Genomic DNA, 19,389 nt, shown 5'->3' on the forward strand with positions numbered 1-19,389 from the left:
TTTGTGGTTAGTTTTCAATTTTTTGAGGTTTTGTATAGTTTTGGGATTTCAAAAAGATCCAAGTTGGTAAGAAGAGGGTTACCCCATACCCATAATTTCCATTTTATATGAAAAAAACCACTATATCTAGCAGGGTTGGAAATAAGACAGGTTTACAAGTCCAAAACTAGTTTATTAATTGCTCGGACCAATTTATTTATTCCAAAATTTAGGGTCACTGGTCCCAAGGACCACTTAAATATCGTTTTTGAAAAAAATAGACTGTGGGACCAGTTTATTAATTCGGGGTTCCTTATAAGAATTTTTCTAGCACACACAGTTTTCTACCAATTCTACTCCTATGTAGTTAGTACTCCTTGGCTACAACTTCCCTACTAAAGCATAGCCCACTCGATCACGCGCAACACGACGCAAGCTGCTCGCGCTATAGAAGCCCATAGAGTGCTACCACGAAGCTAGGGGGGAAAAACTGTGACGTCAATATTGGGTCCCGAATTTGTATTGTCCAAGCTGACGACGTCTCGCGACTGCCAATATGGTCGCCTGAAAATAAGGTAAGAGATAAGAGCATGTGACGTCACTACAAAGTTCGTGGTAGCGCACTATTCAAAGAATTCGATTTACATGTTTAAGCGCGACTTTTGAAGATTATTCAAAGGAACCCAAAATTAACATTAAGTTCTATGGGAGGAGGTAGCTTTTTTGACCAGACCCCTTGTCCTATACATCCGAATAACCTGAAATTTTAATGAGACGTGTGTTTTGGCGTGTTTTATTATACTAAAAAAGGGTCCAAGCTTCTAGAGTGGATAGTTTTTCTTATAAAAATTATTTTCCAAAGTCAAAATGATGGTGTGCCACAATATATTCTATTCTATTAAAAAGATTCAAGCATTTAGAGTCGATAGATTTTTTTTTAATAAAAGTTAATTTTCAATGTCAAAATTGTAAATTCAGTATTCAATCCACAATATCTTTGGATCTAATGGTCCAAATGTAATGAAACTAATGAGAGGTGTCTTACAATATATTGTATCAGAAGTATATAATACTTCTCTTCGAGAATTTTAGATTATACTTAGTTGTCAAGGAGGGCCAAGAAGAAAAAAGCAACCTTGTAGCGGGTTTTCCATGCTAGCTTAGGACTTTGAAGCAACGCCGCCTATATTACGTGTTGACTGCACTTGTAGTGATATTTTTTTTAATTTTATCGGGCGTTAACTCGACCCTCCCACAATCTTTAATCCATTTTAAAAACTTATCTAGTAGAGTTTTTGGTGTAGGGAAAGAGTAAAAAACCGTTACCTTTATCTAAGAACCATAATTTACTATTAATAAAAAATAAAATAACGATTAAAAACGGACCCCCTTCCACGGGACGGAAGGGTATGAAAGAAGAGGCGGTCAGAGCGACAGAGGTAAAAAGGACTGAGTTACGTATTTTTCGCCTTCCCCGTCAGCAACGTCATCAAAACGTACTTTAAATCAGTGAGCCTATAAGATAATTTAAACTTTTAATTACGTGTTGGAGGGAGGGGCTCTATACTAGGCTATGAGTCGGACTGAAGTAAATACTAACCGTTCTCCATTCCTGCTTCTAAAATTAAATCTATCCCTGGTATAGTAATTAAATTAGTAACTTGAAAAATATGCTAAACACAAAGGAAAATATTACATTCACAATAGAGAATTACTAGATTTGAGAGTTGTATTTCCGCCTAATCTAGGTGTAGATTATTAATATATGTGTATTGAGGAAGGTAAGCTCTTTCAGTTCGTAAAAGGGTCCCAAAAATTAATTTAAAAAATGTATTCTTTATTTAGTTTGTGAAAAGACGGGCGTAAGTGTTTAATCTTGATCCTTTTCACGTTCTTTCAGTAACCATCTAAAGAGATGGGGACCGCGGTTTGGACGTTTCTCTTCATCCCCCCCCATCCTCCTGCCGTCATCATAAAAAGGTAAGACCATGGACTCGATTTACATATTCTCAACTCTGCATAAGCTTTCAGTAGTAATGCCAGAAGTAAGATGAGACTACAAGTACTGAGCTAACCAAATTCTTCACTTGGCGAAAGTGAATATTCTCAGAAGGGGATAATAGGAGAAGGATGACACTCTGTATCCTCTTAATGCTTTAGTTATGTAACGTCATTATTCAGAGGCTCACCCTTTTAGTTTGCTTTCCCGCTCATCAAACTACAAATAGGCATCGCACCGTAAGGTGAATTCTATAGTTGTTTGGCACCAAATCCCCAGCAATCATCCCACAAACCTCGTCTTGACATGGGACAAAAATACACAAGCGCGTCTTGCCAAATATTTAAAGGCTGATAAAGTAATGATGAGGGAACTATTTATCATGTATGTGATACGGTTTAGTAACCTTGCTCTAAATGATCCGATGTTGGGAAGAGTGACGTTACACTTACCCCGCTTTGTGGTACACTTCTCTCGAAGAGAAGTATTATATACTTCTGATATTCTTGATAGCACACCAACGGTTGGCCCTGTAACAATATGTAATAAGATTATGAGATAGGCTGTATTAGTGAGAAAGGTGATAGCGCAAGGTCACGAGAAGTCAGTGAGTAGATTTTTGACCGTTGAGTACGGTCGCCTGTTTTTTGGTTTTGTGTTGTTTTTAAAAAGTAAAGTTTCAAGAACAGTGTTAGGCTTAGAGAGAATTGTAAAAAGTAGAAAATTAAAGATCGCTAAAAGAAAACAGTGCTGGTTTCCTTACGCCCACGCTACATTCTGGTGACAGCGGTGAGATATTCCCGTATCGAACCCATTTTTCTTAGTCACTATAAAAAAAATAATAACGGTGCTACTAACATGGCCAACAACGCTGGTAAAGTACCCATTCTGCGAACTCATACCGTCGCTTCTCCAGAGAAATATGATGGCGAAGTGGACTTCAACCTGTGGCTCAAATACTTTGAGGTCTGTGCCCTGGCTAGCGACTGGGACGAGGACAAGAAATTGCGTATTCTTCCTACGTTCCTCACAAAACGAGCGTTCAACACATACGATTTCTTACCACAAAATGCTAAAGATACGTATGACCATCTGACAACTTCTTTGAAGGAAGCATTTGTTGAACCAGAACGACAACGGGTTTTTATGGCCGGATTCCGCGGGCGTATGCAGGAGCCTAATGAACATCTAGACGATTATGCACAAGATTTAATATGATTGGTGGTACTCGCTTTTCCTGGAATTCACGAAGAAGCCTGCGAAGCCCTCATCTTAGAGCAATACGTGTTTGGTTTACACCCAAGCCTGAAGGATGCAGTTTTTCAAGCCAATCCACGTACGATGGCGGAAGCTCTATCGAGCACGAAACGATTACAAGCATTTCAGGACTTAAACCAATATACACGTATGATAAGATTGAAAGCCAACCGCATTGTATATCTGGGGCTGGAAATAATGAAATCAGCAAGCTAAAAGATGTGGTGTCTCAATTGACTAACGAGATAAGTCAAATTAGACTGGACATGTACTCTAGAAATCCACCAAGGAACGAAATACAGCCTCAAAACTTAACACGCCCGAGAGAAGGTATTAATAATGATTACCGCGGTTATTATCAGCAAGCTACACCTGCTCGTGAAGCTTGCTACTATTGTGAAAGGAACGGCCATTACGCTAGAAACTGTTTCAAACGATTATCTGACGAGCGACGGGACGCTGAGCAACGACGACGAGAATATGAGCCAAGGACCAGATTCGTGACGGACGACTCAAAAGAACGGAGGAACAAGAGACCAAACCGAACCCATGCGACCATTTCGAAATGCCCAACTGAAAGCAAAAAAGGGAATAACGTATCATATACCATTGGAGATTAATGCCAAGAAGACACGAGCTCTAGTCGATTCAGGTTCTTCGATTACTATCATAAGCTCTACGATGATGCAAGACTTAGGTTTGGGCCTACTTCAACCGACTGATGAAATATTGGAAAAGATTTTTACTGTCACTGGGGAAGCCATTACTATTCTGGGCTTGTGCAGGGCTGAACTACGAATCGGCGAAGAAAAAGTTATCTGGGATTTCGTGGTATCAGATGGCTTTGTCAATGAATGCATCATAGGTTGTGACTTCATGGATGAAAATGATGTGCAACTCAACTTCAAACACAAAACTTTTGAAATAGGTCGTATTCGAGTACCAATGAACCGGTCTATCCACTCGACTACAGTATGCCGCATAGCCCTTGCCGAAGATATTAATATTCCACCTAACCTAAGGAAGACTCGTCACAATTGACTCGCAACATATAAAACAAACACAGGGTGTTAGTTGTGGAGTTGTTGAACCAACTAGCGAAATTAAGTCATCTAATTCGTTGATGATTGGGAAAACTCTGGTTGTACCTGATAATTCTATGGTACCAATTCGCATAATGAACACTGGATTCGCACCTATTGCGCTTCGGGAAAATTACATAATTGGAACCCTAGATACCGTTGAACAAGTCGTAGATCACAAGAATACGTCGAACATGTCTATAGCGGATGCCTCATCGAATGTACTGAAAGATATAAACTTAAGGGACTGTAAAATTAAGGAAGAGGAAAAACAACAACTGGTGACCCTGATTAAAGAATACGAAGACGTGTTTTAAAAAAACGAATTTGATATTGGATGTACAAAAATGGTTCAACGTGGAATTAACATTGAAGAACATTGAAGATCACGGTCCGATAAGGAAAAAACCGTACCGCTTACCGTATGGACAACGAGAGATGGTAGATAATTTAAACTTTTAATTACGTGTTGGAGGGAGGGGCTCTATACTAGGCTATGAGTCGGACTGAAGTAAATACTAACCGTTCTCCATTCCTGCTTCTAAAATTAAATCTATCCCTGGTATAGTAATTAAATTAGTAACTTGAAAAATATGCTAAACACAAAGGAAAATATTACATTCACAATAGAGAATTACTAGATTTGAGAGTTGTATTTCCGCCTAATCTAGGTGTAGATTATTAATATATGTGTATTGAGGAAGGTAAGCTCTTTCAGTTCGTAAAAGGGTCCCAAAAATTAATTTAAAAAATGTATTCTTTATTTAGTTTGTGAAAAGACGGGCGTAAGTGTTCAATCTTGATCCTTTTCACGTTCTTTCAGTAACCATCTAAAGAGATGGGGACCGCGGTTTGGACGTTTCTCTTCATCCCCTCCCCCATCCTCCTGCCGTCATCATAAAAAGGTAAGACCATGGACTCGATTTACATATTCTCAACTCTGCATAAGCTTTCAGTAGTAATACCAGAAGTAAGATGAGACTACAAGTACTGAGCTAACCAAATTCTTCACTTGGCGAAAGTGAATATTCTCAGAAGGGGATAATAGGAGAAGGATGACACTCTGTATCCTCTTAATGCTTTAGTTATGTAACGTCATTATTCAGAGGCTCACCCTTTTAGTTTGCTTTCCCGCTCATCAAACTACAAATAGGCATCGCACCGTAAGGTGAATTCTATAGTTGTTTGGCACCAAATCCCCAGCAATCATCCCACAAACCTCGTCTTGACATGGGACAAAAATACACAAGCGCGTCTTGCCAAATATTTAAAGGCTGATAAAGTAATGATGAGGGAACTATTTATCATGTATGTGATACGGTTTAGTAACCTTGCTCTAAATGATCCGATGTTGGGAAGAGTGACGTTACACTTAACCCGCTTTGTGGTACACTTCTCTCGAAGAGAAGTATTATATACTTCTGATATTCTTGATAGCACACCAACGGTTGGCCCTGTAACAATATGTAATAAGTTTATGAGATAGGCTGTATTAGTGAGAAAGGTGATAGCGCAAGGTCACGAGAAGTCAGTGAGTAGATTTTTGACCGTTGAGTACGGTCGCCTGTTTTTTGGTTTTGTGTTGTTTTTAAAAAGTAAAGTTTCAAGAACAGTGTTAGGCTTAGAGAGAATTGTAAAAAGTAGAAAATTAAAGATCGCTAAAAGAAAACAGTGCTGGTTTCCTTACGCCCAAGCTACAGCCCTCTGGTATCGGTTTCTGAGTTTTCGCTCCAAAACGTCAGATGCTCGTGGCGGTAGACGGCCGAACTAGATTCAAGCGCCCGCGTCCGTGTTCCGCGGCTTAGGGTTGAGGGGAAGGGGGTAGGAAATATTTTGGAACTCGACCAATTTTTGTCTCTCTAGTGTAGGCGCGATGGAAGCGGCATAAAATCCTCAAATTTGTTCACTAGTGCCACGATCTACTACCAATGCTAGAGCTCTTCACTTCCAGTCTCATCTTACTTCTGGTAATACTTCTCAAGTAAGAAAAAGTACGTTAAAGTATTTTTAGCCACATCGTATGACGTACATCTAGGGTGAGGCTCTTAGTTTGACATGCCCTGTTGTTGTCCCCGTCGTGCCAGTATACCCACCTTTGGCTGTATAAAAGTTTTCGTTAGTCGTTGAAGGGAAAGTGAAAGGGAGAGAATTGTGGTGAGTTGATATTTTTCGTTCGTCTACTTATGAAGGGAATTGTGATAGTAAGGTTAAGCTATATATACTCTCCCTTTAAAATTCGTCTCACCCGTCGTCGCCGTCCACAATACAATTTCACGCTTTCAATACCGCTCCCCTATTTCAACATTGAAAGAAATCAAGGGGAATTTATAATCTAGGCAAAGAAAATATATACTGATGTTATTTTTGGAATGGTCTTAAGGCACCGGGATATTACAAATATTGAGTGTTTTACCGAATTCTTTCTCTTTCAAACGCTTCTGGCCATAAGTTCATGTTAGAAATTTTTAAGATGCGATAAGTATGCGTAGGCATAAGTTGTAAATTAAAAGTTTCTGTACGTGTATTAATTGAACGTTAAGTACGTAATCATTTTAGCACTGTTAAAGATAACTCGATCATCGAGGGGATAATCACTAAAACTTTCTGTTATTCTATTAAGGGTTACTTGTGTGTAATCATTTCAGCGTTGTTAAAGCTAAAACCTCGTTTTTATAATGGCCTTAAGGGTAATCATTTTAGCAATGTTAAGGGTAGCGCATCGAGGGGCTACTCACTCAAGTTTTCTCTTGGCGTCGCACTATTACAATTATAACATAAATAAATTTATTGAAGTAAGGATTACTGGTAATGATTTTAGCACAGTTAAAAGTAGCGCATCGAGGGGCTGTTCACGTAAATTTTATGTACGCCTGTTAAGTACGGTACGATGTGGCTACTATTATGAGCCCAGCCCTTGGCCCATCTTGTTTAAATTTTATTTATTAGAAATTTTGTTTAATCAAATCTTTCGTGTTCAAGCATTATTATTTGCCGGTTCAAGCAAATTAATGAATATTTCAGTTTAGTTCTATCATGGACGAACTAATTTATTTATCTATCTATATATATATAAATCAAAGTTCAGACTGAAAAACTGACTGATAATCAACGCCCAGTCCAAACTGCTTGCCCTAAAAGGCTGAAAATTTGTAGGAACGCTACTCGTAAGTAGTAGGCGCGTACTAAGAAAGATTTTTCCAATCCGCCCCCATCTTAATAAATGGCGCCCCGTAATGTAAAAAATCTTCTCTATGCAACAAAGTCCGCGCGTTTCACCCGATTTCGCAAATATTTAGTACACTGGTTTCCTTTAACCTATAGACGGGCTGAAAGGTCTTTCGGGTTCCATTTGTGGCCATCTTTTAAATGGCGGCCACAAATTTAAAAACCCATCTTTATGGAATAATGTCCGCGTGAAAAGTAATAAAAAATGTCCCGACGGGCTGACGGGCAACGCAGAGTGCCTTCGCTCCTAGGGTGCTACAAAAATATTAGTCATCAGTAAAATCTACCCATTCTTTATCTCATTTTGATGGAAGTTCTTATTATAATTTCAGATGTTCGGTATTGATTCAAACGTTCCTGGCAATTCTGGCGTTACTTCATTCCTTGTCGCCATATTGGTATTTTTAGCTATAAATCTTTATGTTTTGAGGCATATCAAGTGCAATATACGAGGGGTCCGACTATACCAAAAAAAAGCGTACGGAATTTCTTCTTGATTTTGTAATTTATTGATTTCTTCAAAGTTTTCGCGAGAAGCGTACTGAATTTCGTGTAAATGTCGGACCCCTCGATAATGTATATTTTAATAGTGAGATTGAAGTAGTTTATAGTGTCACCGAGGGGCTAAACACTCGCGCATTCTGGCCTCAGTGTAGAAAAGCGCTGCTTGGGAGAGGTAATATTTTTAAATCCATCCACCGGACTGAAACAATGGTTGGGTAGTTATTTTTGTTTATTAATTGGTCTTAGTTCCTAGGTAATTATTTAGCAACTCTGGGTTATCTAAACAAATAATTTAATACGAAGTTATAACAAGACGACCCAAGGGCTGGGCTCGTAAGAGTAGCCACATCGTACCGTACTTCGATGCGCATCTTTTAAAACAAAGGTAAAACATGGTACCCGTAAAGAAAATCAGAGTGAATAGCCCATCGATACTCTAACAAAAAATTAGAACCCTTAATCCTTATTTCAATAAATATACTTACGTTATAAGTGTAATATCCGGGGCCACAAGCTAGTACTTTCTTTTAAAACTCTTCTCGATTTGTGGAGAAATAGACGTGGTTTGGGAACGTTCCCCTTTCGCTAGCTCGAGATAGAAGCTCTCCAGGATTACAGATTAACAAAGCTTGTTTTACAAATACGAAGGTGCATTTTTGTTACTATTTCAGGGTTCATACGAAATTTCCCAAGTCAATTTCCCTGATATTTCCAGGTTTTCCAGAGTACTTCTGATAAATTTCCAGGTGCATTTTTTACATTGGAGGAGTGGTTTAATTTCAAATAGGGTTACCAGACCATACCTACATCACCATATCTAGACAGGACCAACATACAGAATTCCAGTCACCGAAGAAATATATTTCTCTCCACTGAGACAACTAACATCGATTTTTTCGTGAACCAAATTAGATTATGGGTCCCACGGAAGTGTATTTGTTTCACTTTATTTAATTTCCCTGATTTTTTGGGAATAAAATTAATTTTCCCGGATTTTTGAAGAAATTTTCATTTTCCTTGATATTTCCCTGATTTTTGAAGAAATTTTCATTTTCCCTGACTTTTGTCCTCTACACCAATTTCCCTGATATTTCCAGGTTTTCCCTGTTTTCCATGTTCGTATGAACCCTGTATTTAGGGTTGGTCGCTTTAGAAATTGAAAGCTCAAGGTTTTTACTTCTGTTATTTTTGTATTCAAGGTTGGGTGGTTCACTTGCACTTACATATTTCTTTTATACGCTTAATCTATACATGGTTAATAATATTTATGCAATTTTAATTTTAACAATTAACTTATTCCATAAAAACGCGCAAATTACTTTCCTAATTTTTCAACACTCAGTGACTTTACGCGCTTCCTATCTGGACGCAAAAGGGCTACGTTTTGCCACCAAATACCCTGGTTTTCCATCCTAACAACCTCGTTTTCCACCGTAGGATATTGGCGTGGGAAAACAGTGGAAATTCTAAGCCGATTAAAATTTGTTAATAATAGAAATTTTCTTATTATTTTCAGTACCTGGACTCAACACTCGGAAGTTGCGCGTTTATAAAAATATTCTTATTATTTTCATTATTAATCTTTTTAATAAAATCTAATGTATCAATGAAAAATATTTCAAAATAAAAACTTGCATTAATATTTATAAAATATTATTTGATAAAATTATTTCTATTTATAAGCTTATTAATCATAGTTATGGCGTCAAATAATAAAAAGAATAAAAGACTAGCCAAAGTTATAATGAATGATTACCACATTTTTGAAAAGTATTTTAATTACAAATTTTTATTAATTCCGAATGTATCAAATGGAATAGATTTCGAAATAAAATATTGAATTAATATTTATAAGTCTGCCTGATAAATTTATTTTTACTTGTAAGCTTACTAAGGTATAGAAACTCGCTTCATACCTCTGAATTAGAGTATGATTAAAGTGCTTGCTCAACATAGTAGAGCCGTCAGTCGAGTATGAATATTTTGAATACAGTTTCAAAGTTATAATGAATGATTTTATTCGAAGAGCATTGCACTGAAGCGTGTCGTAGCAGCCACGTAAAACAAACAAACTAATGCTTTAACTAGTGCTGGTTACATAACTGTGTGTTTGCTTATGTGTGTGGTAGTGAACGGATTAAAGGTTGCGTCTGGATTACGAGTAATTATCGAGGGGCTACTCACTAAAACCTCGTTAGTGATTTTAAACGGGATAGGGATTTGGGATTACTTAGGGGCTATGGGTTATTATTAAGAATTAACACATTTGCCACTAGGGGCGCTGTATACGTAGTTACGTATTTACTGACATCTAAAACATGATAAAATTCTGCTAGACATTCGTGTAAGCAATAGATAGTTCATAAATTGCCGCTAGGGGTGCTGTGTACGTAGTTACGTATTTACTGACATCTAAAGCATGGTAAATTTTTGCTATGACGTCATATCCGGTGACGTGTCATGACGTCATATCCGGTGACGTGTCATGACGTCATATCCGGTGACGTGTCATGACGTCATATCCGGTGACGTGTCATGACGTCATATCCGGTGACGTCAGCTATGACGTCAACGAGGTAATTGACTTGTGACGTCACGACAGATGTTAATGGTAATAGGTAATGATTGTCCATTCAGTTAGGCCTAGCGTTCATTCATTCATTTAGGCCTAGCGTTCATTCATTTAGGCCTAGCGTTCATTCATTTAGGCCTAGCGTTCATTCAAATAGGCCTAGCAGTGTTCAGCTATTTGGATTTCGTGCCCGGGGTATGGCGCACCCGAGTCCGCGCATAGGAGCTTTTAGCGCCCCCCGACGTTGGAAATGTATTTGGTTGCAGGCAAAGGTCAGACGGCTATTTCGTTGCCTGGAAGCCGTCGAGGTCAGACGGCTCATTCTTTGCCTGGAAGCCGTCGAGGTCAGACGGCTCATTCTTTGCCTGGAAGCCGTCGAGGTCAGACGGCTCATTCTTTGCCTGGAAGCCGTCGTGGAGGTCGCTTGGAAAAACCTTCGCAGCCCAGCTGATCGTGATCCCGGCTTTTAAGGTCGATTCTTGATAGCTCTGCCATTTCGCTCAACGTTTTTGCCGAGGACGCAAGCTGAATTCGACGCTCTTCAACTTACTTGGCAGCCATTGCTTCGCCTCGTGGTGCTTTAACAGTCCGTAAGCGTAAACTTTACAATAATCCAAACTCATCTAGCTCCCCTTAAATTATTTATTTTATTTCAAGTATTTAAATTATTTAGGTTGTGTTAAATGTTAGTGAATTTTATTTATTTATTAAAAATCAAGTACCATAAATAAAATTTTACAACAAGATCTTGGACAAGAGAGAATTCCTTAATAATTAGTTTAAACGGGGTACGTAATTAGTTTAGAGATAACGCGACAGATTTTCGGAAATCATGTCCCGCCGAGAGAATTTTAAAACACGAGGACCCTAAGCCTAAATTAAGCCGTGTCTTATCAAACTCTAGTTATTTTACGGATACTGTATGTGGGAATAGTTTTAAAATAAATGGAAGGTTTTCCTAAAATTAGCTAAGGGGCTATTATTATAAACTATTAAACGGGGTACGTAATTAATTTAGAGATAACGCGACGGTTTTTCGGAAATCATGTCCCGCCGAGAGAATTTTAAAACACGAGGACCCTAAGCCTAAATTAAGCCGAGTCTTATTAAACTCTAGTTATTTTACGGATACTGTCTGTGGGAATAGTTTTAAAATAAATGGAAGGTTTTCTTAAAATTAGTTTAGGGGCTATTATTAATTAATATAGAGCTAAAGCGACAGATTTTCGAAAATCAAGTCCCGCAGAGATAGTTTTAAGACACGTGGACGTTTGCCCTAAGCCTAAGTTCAGCCTTGTCCAATTTCAACTCAAGTTTTTGTTTATGGGTTCTATCTGTGGGAATAGTTTAAATAAGGGTTTTCCTAAAATTGAAGATATTTTAAATTATTATTCTATTAAAAGGGGCAAGCAATTTAGTTTAAATAAATTTCAGGTTTTCCTAAAATTAATTTAGGCAATCTTTTAAATTATTATTCTATTAAAAGGGGCAAGCAATTTAGTTTAAATAAATTTCAGGTTTTCCTAAAATTAATTTAGGGGATATTTTAAATTAATTTCATTATTAAGCTGCGTAATTTAAAATAAATGAATGGCAAGTTTTTCCGAAATTAGTTTAGGGGATGTTTAAAATCATTTTCATTATTGAGTTACATAATTTGATTTTAAATAAAGGGCCGCTTTTCTTAAAGCTATTTTCTATACAATTTTGGGAATTAGCTAGCGAGAGTATTTATTTAATTCGGGGTGGAATTCACGGTAGACAACTTTCTTTAATTTAGGGTGGCAATTAGTTGGTGTAGTTCGTCTCGGTTTATAATTTTGGTAGCCAGTTTCTTAATTAAGGACACGCTTTTCTTAAATTATTTAAATCTACGAGATTACTTTGATAGTAGGCAATAGTTTAATATGTGTTATTAATATGTTTTAATTTATAGATGTGGATGACTTTCTTGGATTTTTCTGTCGCTGGTCATTCCGAGACTTATCCTTCCAGATGACATCCTTTGTTCCGATTGACGCAAGACGAAGCTGTTCTGGACTCGCTATGTATCATTCCTGATGACAATCTTCGTTGGATTCACGTTACATGATGTCTTCTGGACTTGCTCTTTCTCTTAGCGCTGACATAAAGATATGGAGGAAATCATCGAAGCTAGAAGACAAAAAATACATCTTTTTTACTTGCAATATTTTCATGTAAACACTTAACTTAATTTTTTTGCTTGCAAATTTTATTTGTAACTACTTATTATTTTTTTTTGTGTTCAAACTTTAACTTACAAAACTCATTAATATTTTTTTTGTTCGAAATTTTTGTAAACACATCGTTTTTTTTTTGTTTTTATTCAATAAATTTTGCCTTAAACCTCGTTCTTTCTTTTCTTGAATTTTTTACATACTAGACTTGGTTTCAGTTTTTTTTTCTCTGGACTTAGGGGGATATTTTTGACCCCTTTTTTTAAGCTTTTTCCTTAAAAACCAAGTGAAAAATACATTAAAAAAAAATTTTCCAAAAAAAAAAATTTTTTTATGAAAAATTTATTAAAAAATAAAAAAATTATTAAAAAAACAATAAAATAAGCATAAAAAAGGTCAAAAAAACTACCCTAAGTGTTTTTCGACTATTTTTGTTCCTTCCCCAATATCGAAACTTAAATTTTAAACTTAAGCTACCACCCCCAAAGTAAGCCTTGCGAGCCCAATTTAAATTTAACAAGTCCCTGTTCTACTCGGGAATTATTAAATTTAAACTAAAGCCCGCTGTGGAGCCCCCAAAACAAGGAAACTTCGTCCTTAGCATGGGATTTCCAATGAAAGTCCACTCGATGATTGAAGTCCTCCGCTCGATGATTGAATTCCTCCGCTCGATGATTGAATTCCTCCGCTCGATGATTGAATTCCTCCGCTCGATGATTGAATTCCTCCGCTCGATGATTGAATTCCTCCGCTCGATGATTGAATTCCTCCGCTCGATGATTGAATTCCTCCGCTCGATGATTGAATTCCTCCGCTCGATGATTGAATTCCTCCGCTCGATGATTGAATTCCTCCGCTCGATGATTGAATTCCTCCACTCGAGAGAATGTTTCTGCGCAAGAGAAATTCTTATTAATATTTAGAGAAAATGGAACATGCATAATTTCAAATTAAATTACCTTAATATGAAAATCCACTTGAATATTCTTGCATGATGTAACGTAAAATGTTCGGGCAGAAGACAAATTATTATTATTTGACATAAATAGCACACTCCTAACATTAAACTCAATACCTTAGTATGGGGAAGTAAAATAATACCATAAAAACCTAAGCCTTGATTTAAACCCGCTCAAAATCGTGTTTATTTTTAAAGGACAAAGCGTATAAGCAACCTTCTACCTTAAACATAAATCATAAATTTATTTAGATCCTACAAAACTCCCTCAACGAGTTGCCAAACGCTTTTCCCCTAAAAATATTTATAATTAAAATCATAAACTAGATGCCTTAATACCGCAAAGGGAATCTCACCCTTAAAATCCTGATTACGCGTTCATTATTCTTAAAAGGGAGGGCTAGGACCAGTTTTCACCTATTCCATATTTCAGCTTTTTATTCATGTCCTGGCGAAAAAAAAATCCCTAAAAAGAGAAGGACACAAGCTCTTTCCTTCTAAGAATAAATATAATAATAAATAATAAACTAAATACCCCAATAATTGCCTACAATGTTACAGGCTGTAGAAATAGTCTTTTTTGCTAATGAGATTCCCTTTAAACGGATAAAATCACAGTGTAGACCTGAATTGAGAATGGAATTGTCCTGTTAATATTGCTAAAATTACTATTATTAAGATTTTATTACTTCACTGAGAGCCTAAAATATCTAAATTGTTTTCCTAGTGAGATTCAGTTTCAACGGATAAAATCAAAGTGTATACCCGGAATTGTAATGGGTTCATTGACCTGATTAATATAGGGTGTATTTTGTCAAATAATAATAATTCATTCTAGAATCCAACATAAATTTCTCCTTTGGAAACAGATGATAGCTAAAAAAATAAAACCTGTTCAATTCAAACAATCTAATACAAAATTAAAATTATTATCAAAATAAACTTCTAAATTTTTTCCAAGAAGCCATTTGGATACGGCTAACTTGTAACAAATGTTAGGGTGAAAACAAATGGGCTTGACACCCACAGGGCCGGAAATGAGGAAACTTTCATATAGAACATCTGTCCCCTCCTTCGACTAGAAAATTTATAGGACATTGTCCACTAGTGTGTACAAAAACTCCGCGTATCTCTAGTAGAACCACAGTTATGAGCCTTCAAAGTTGGGTGTAATTATGGTGGGATGGGACAAACAGGACTATAACATAGTCAAAGGACACCCCCATATCTCTGGAACCACAGTTATAAATCCCCCCAGTTGGGTGGAATGCTATTCCTATCGAGGGGGTATGTTTGGTGGGATCGGCGGGGGGGGGGGGCAAAACGGACTATAACATAGTCAAAGGACACCCCCATATCTCTAGTAGAACCAGAGTTACAAACCCCCAAAGTTGGGTGGAATGCTATTCCTATCGAGGGGGTATGTTTGGTGGGATGGGCGAGGGGGGGCAAAACGGACTATAACATAGTCAAAGGATACCCCCATATCTCTAGTAGAACCAGAGTTACAAACCCCCAAAGTTGGGTGGAATGCTATTCCTATCGAGGGGGTATGTTTGGTGAGATGGGCGGGGGGGGCAAAACGGACTGTAACATAGTCAAAGGACACCCCCATATCTCTAGTAGAACCAGAGTTACAAACCCCCAAAGTTGGGTGGAATGCTATTCCTATCGAGGGGGTAAGTTTGGTGGGATGGGCGGGGGGGGGGCAAAACGGACTATAACATAGTCAAAGGACACCCCCATATCTCTAGTAGAACCAGAGTTACAAACCCCCAAAGTTGGGTGGAATGCTATTCCTATCGAGGGGGTATGTTTGGTGGGATGGGCGGGGGGGCAAAACGGACTATAACATAGTCAAAGGACACCCCCATATCTCTAGTAGAACTACAGTTATGAGCCTTCATAGTTGGGTGTAATTACGGTGGGATTGGAGGGGGGCAAATAGGACTATAACATAGCCAAAGGACACCCCCATACCTCTAATAGAACCAGAGTTATGAGCCTTCAAAGTTGGGTGTAATTATGGTGGGATGGTGGGGGGGCAAAACGGACTATAACATAGTCAAAGGACACCCCCATATCTCTAGTAGAACTACAGTTATGAGCCTTCATAGTTGGGTGTAATTACGGTGGGATTGGGGGGGCAAATAGGACTATAACATAGCCAAAGGACACCCCCATACCTCTAATAGAACCAGAGTTATGAGCCTTCAAAGTTGGGTGTAATTATGGTGGGATGGTGGGGGGGCAAAACGGACTATAACATAGTCAAGGACACCCCCATATCTCTAGTAGAACCAGAGTTACAAACCCCCAAAGTTGGGTGGAATGCTATTCCTATCGAGGGGGTATGTTTGGTGGGATGGGCGGGGGGGGCAAAACAGACTATAACATAGTCAAAGGACACCCCCATATCTCTAGTAGAACTACAGTTATGAGCCTTTATAGTTGGGTGTAATTACGGTGGGATTGGGGGGGGGCAAATAGGACTATAACATAGCCAAAGGACACCCCCATACCTCTAATAGAACCAGAGTTATGAGCCTTCAAAGTTGGGTGTAATTATGGTGGGATGGTGGGGGGGGGCAAAACGGACTATAACATAGTCAAAGGACACCCCCATATCTCTAGTAGAACTACAGTTATGAGCCTTCATAGTTGGGTGTAATTACGGTGGGATTGGAGGGGGGCAAATAGGACTATAACATAAGTCAAAGGACACCCCCATATCTCTAGTAGAACTACAGTTATGAGCCTTCATAGTTGGGTGTAATTACGGTGGGATTGGGGGGGGCAAATAGGACTATAACATAGCCAAAGGAAACCCCCATACCTCTAATAGAACCAGAGTTATGAGCCTTCAAAGTTGGGTGTAATTATGGTGGGATGGTGGGGGGGGGCAAAACGGACTATAACATAGTCAAAGGACACCCACATATCTCTAGTAGAACCAGAGTTACAAACCCCCAAAGTTGGGTGGAATGCTATTCCTATCGAGGGGGTATGTTTGGTGGGATGGGGGGGGGGACAAAACGGACTATAACATAGTCAAAGGATACCCCCATATTTCTAGTAGAACTACAGTTATGAGCCTTCATAGTTGGGTGTAATTACGGTGGGATTGGTGGGGGGGGGGGCAAATAGGACTATAACATAGCCAAAGGACACCCCCATACCTCTAATAGAACCAGAGTTATGAGCCTTCAAAGTTGGGTGTAATTATGGTGGGATGGTGGGGGGGCAAAACGGACTATAACATAGTCAAAGGACACCCCCATATCTCTAGTAGAACTACAGTTATGAGCCTTCATAGTTGGGTGTAATTACGGTGGGATTGGGGGGGGCAAATAGGACTATAACATAGCCAAAGGACACCCCCATACCTCTAATAGAACCAGAGTTATGAGCCTTCAAAGTTGGGTGTAATTATGGTGGGATGGTGGGGGGGGGCAAAACGGACTATAACATAGTCAAAGGACACCCCCATATCTCTAGTAGAACTACAGTTATGAGCCTTCATAGTTGGGTGTAATTACGGTGGGATTGGAGGGGGCAAATAGGACTATAACATAGCCAAAGGACACCCACATATCTCTAGTAGAACCAGAGTTATGAACCCCCAAAGTAGTTTAGTGTAATGCTATTCCTCGTAACCCTGGGTTTCTAATATGGTTGGATGGGGGGGGGGCAAATAGGAGTATAACATACTCAAAGGACAAAAACAACTTAACTCCTTGTTGTCCACTAGAGTGTGCAAAAATAGTATCGCGTGTTCATGGTTAAGCTATCAAAACTTTGGGAAAATTCATTGGTCAAACTGGCCAGTGACCCCCTTAGTTTTTAAAAATAGTATGGGACATTTTAAAATGTTATTGGACAATGTGTCCTGTGCTTCTTTCCGCCCTAGACACCCATATTTACACCAATAGATTTGTTAATTGAAAACATTTTAGAGAACTACAGTTACTTAAGTTAAAAACCTCACTTCGGTGTTAATACATCTGCCGTTAAAGTTTTCTACTCGCTTCAGTTAAGGGCAATATACAGCCAATAACCAAAGCAACAAAAGTGCATTAGTTATTTAGAACTACCATTATGTTTGGTAACCAATATATAAAATCAACTAAGGCTATGTTTTCTTCAAACAGACTATGGTCGTAATTAACAAACCTATTTGGCACGGTTAAGATACATTTTCCATTTGTAACACTTAATTTCCATTCGGTTGCGATAAAACTTTGGTATTTAATCTAAATTAGCCCTTAAAATATAAATAAAATATTTACCTGGAAAGATCTCTTATACCACTACTGAAAGAGGCAACAGCTTCCTTGAATCCGTGATGCCAACGTGGTCCCGTAAGCCTTGGTAATAGTAGCACCAACCAGTGTCCAGTGGTGCCAACCAACGTGGTCCCGTTACTCCCGTAAGCCTTGGTCGTAATTAACAAACGTATTTTGGCACGGTTGACCATAAATTTTCCACTTCCAACGCTTAATTTCCGATCGGTTGCGATAAAACTTTGTTATTTAATCAAAATTAACCCTTAAAATATAAATAAAATCAAAATATTTACCAGCAAAAATCGCACAGAAAATCGCAGCATCTCGTTCCCAGGAAATCGCTCCAAAAGAACCCAGATTGAATAGGCTTATTTTGGTGCAAACATAGACCACTAGATGGCGCTGCTGAAGTTAGGCAGACTTCAAAATATGGCGGGAGCGTGCGTTTCAATTTTATTGTTTCTATTTTCTAATATAATTAATAATTTAGTTAATTATAATTTACTAATGTCTTCAAAACAGCCCAAAACACTTTTCTCCACTTTTAAAAAGTGGTACTGGAGTTTATGGATTCCTATAGCTGGAAAAACCACCCTATAAACATGTTTGTCCATTTAGGTCGAAACCTGAAATCATAATAGAGTAATGGCAGTACTACGTATGCAAACGTCATACCCTTCTATCTCTTAGCTCAGTGTCATCCGCCTACTGGGAGCGCACAGTATCCCCTCTTACAAGAACGCGCCCAGATGGAGGGATACACAGTCTACGCCCCTCTCTACCGCCAGTAGTCTATAATTAAACTAATTCCTATGAAAGTTAATTCATTTTACAGGGGACCCAGTTTTACGTTGATCTAGATCAAATAAAAGTTCTGAAATTAAAAGTGTAACATATTCCAAAATCTTTGCTTGTTTTTGGCCTAATTATTCCTGTTCTTAATTAGAAAATTAGTAAAATAAAAAAGTAATGAAGAAAGAAGATGCTATAGGTTTAGCCGCCCCATAAAGAGGGTGTCCTGTAAGAATAAATAATCGGGTTGCAATACACGTCAAAATGCTATCAGAAATAGCTGGTTAAATATATCTCTCTCTCCTTGCTTTGCCCCCCTAAAATGGTTCAATCGCGAGAGATGCTAGTCTTACCTCCAGTAATGACAATGGACAATAATACTAAGGTTAGTTTCCCAGACATGTGCGCTAGCTTCAAACGTTACAGCGAAAGCGTTCCTTGGCTTCTTGAGGTAAAACTAATTAATTATGGGCTACTAGACAATCTGGTAAAATCTTGTATAATCTAATACTTTCTAAAAGGCATGTTTTGGACAAG

The 19,389-nt window shown here is 38.2% G+C and overlaps 1 protein-coding gene and 2 long non-coding RNA genes across 5 annotated transcripts; 2 read left to right on the forward strand and 1 right to left on the reverse strand.

Moving 5' to 3' along the window:
* Window positions 1-5: 5 nt before the first annotated feature.
* On the forward strand, window positions 6-12,684 carry LOC149610197 (uncharacterized). Of its 3 annotated transcripts, none has more exons than XR_016376600.1 (4): window positions 6-554; window positions 1,880-1,959; window positions 5,141-5,222; window positions 12,555-12,684. It is a non-coding gene; the product is annotated as an uncharacterized LOC149610197 (long non-coding RNA). The 3 variants fall into 3 exon arrangements; XR_016376598.1 differs by lacking the exon at window positions 6-554 and adding an exon at window positions 859-1,418; XR_016376599.1 differs by lacking the exon at window positions 6-554 and having other exon boundaries at window positions 859-1,959.
* Window positions 11,293-18,899, reverse strand: LOC149610198 (uncharacterized). Its single transcript, XM_089859032.1, has 4 exons — window positions 18,354-18,899; window positions 18,064-18,270; window positions 13,776-14,650; window positions 11,293-13,708 (listed from the first exon to the last, which is right to left on the reverse strand). The coding sequence occupies exons 3-4, from the start codon at window positions 13,877-13,879 to the stop codon at window positions 13,414-13,416; spliced, it is 399 nt and encodes a 132-aa protein (XP_089715158.1). The 5' UTR covers window positions 13,880-14,650; window positions 18,064-18,270; window positions 18,354-18,899; the 3' UTR covers window positions 11,293-13,413.
* Window positions 18,583-18,948, forward strand: LOC149610199 (uncharacterized). Its single transcript, XR_016376606.1, has 2 exons — window positions 18,583-18,664; window positions 18,896-18,948. It is a non-coding gene; the product is annotated as an uncharacterized LOC149610199 (long non-coding RNA).
* The last annotated feature ends 441 nt before the right edge of the window (window positions 18,949-19,389 follow it).

This window comes from Phalangium opilio, unplaced genomic scaffold, assembly GCF_054372755.1.
Source record: "Phalangium opilio isolate 3A_F unplaced genomic scaffold, DU_Popi_V2 ptg000329l_1, whole genome shotgun sequence".
NCBI lineage: Eukaryota > Metazoa > Arthropoda > Arachnida > Opiliones > Phalangiidae > Phalangium > Phalangium opilio.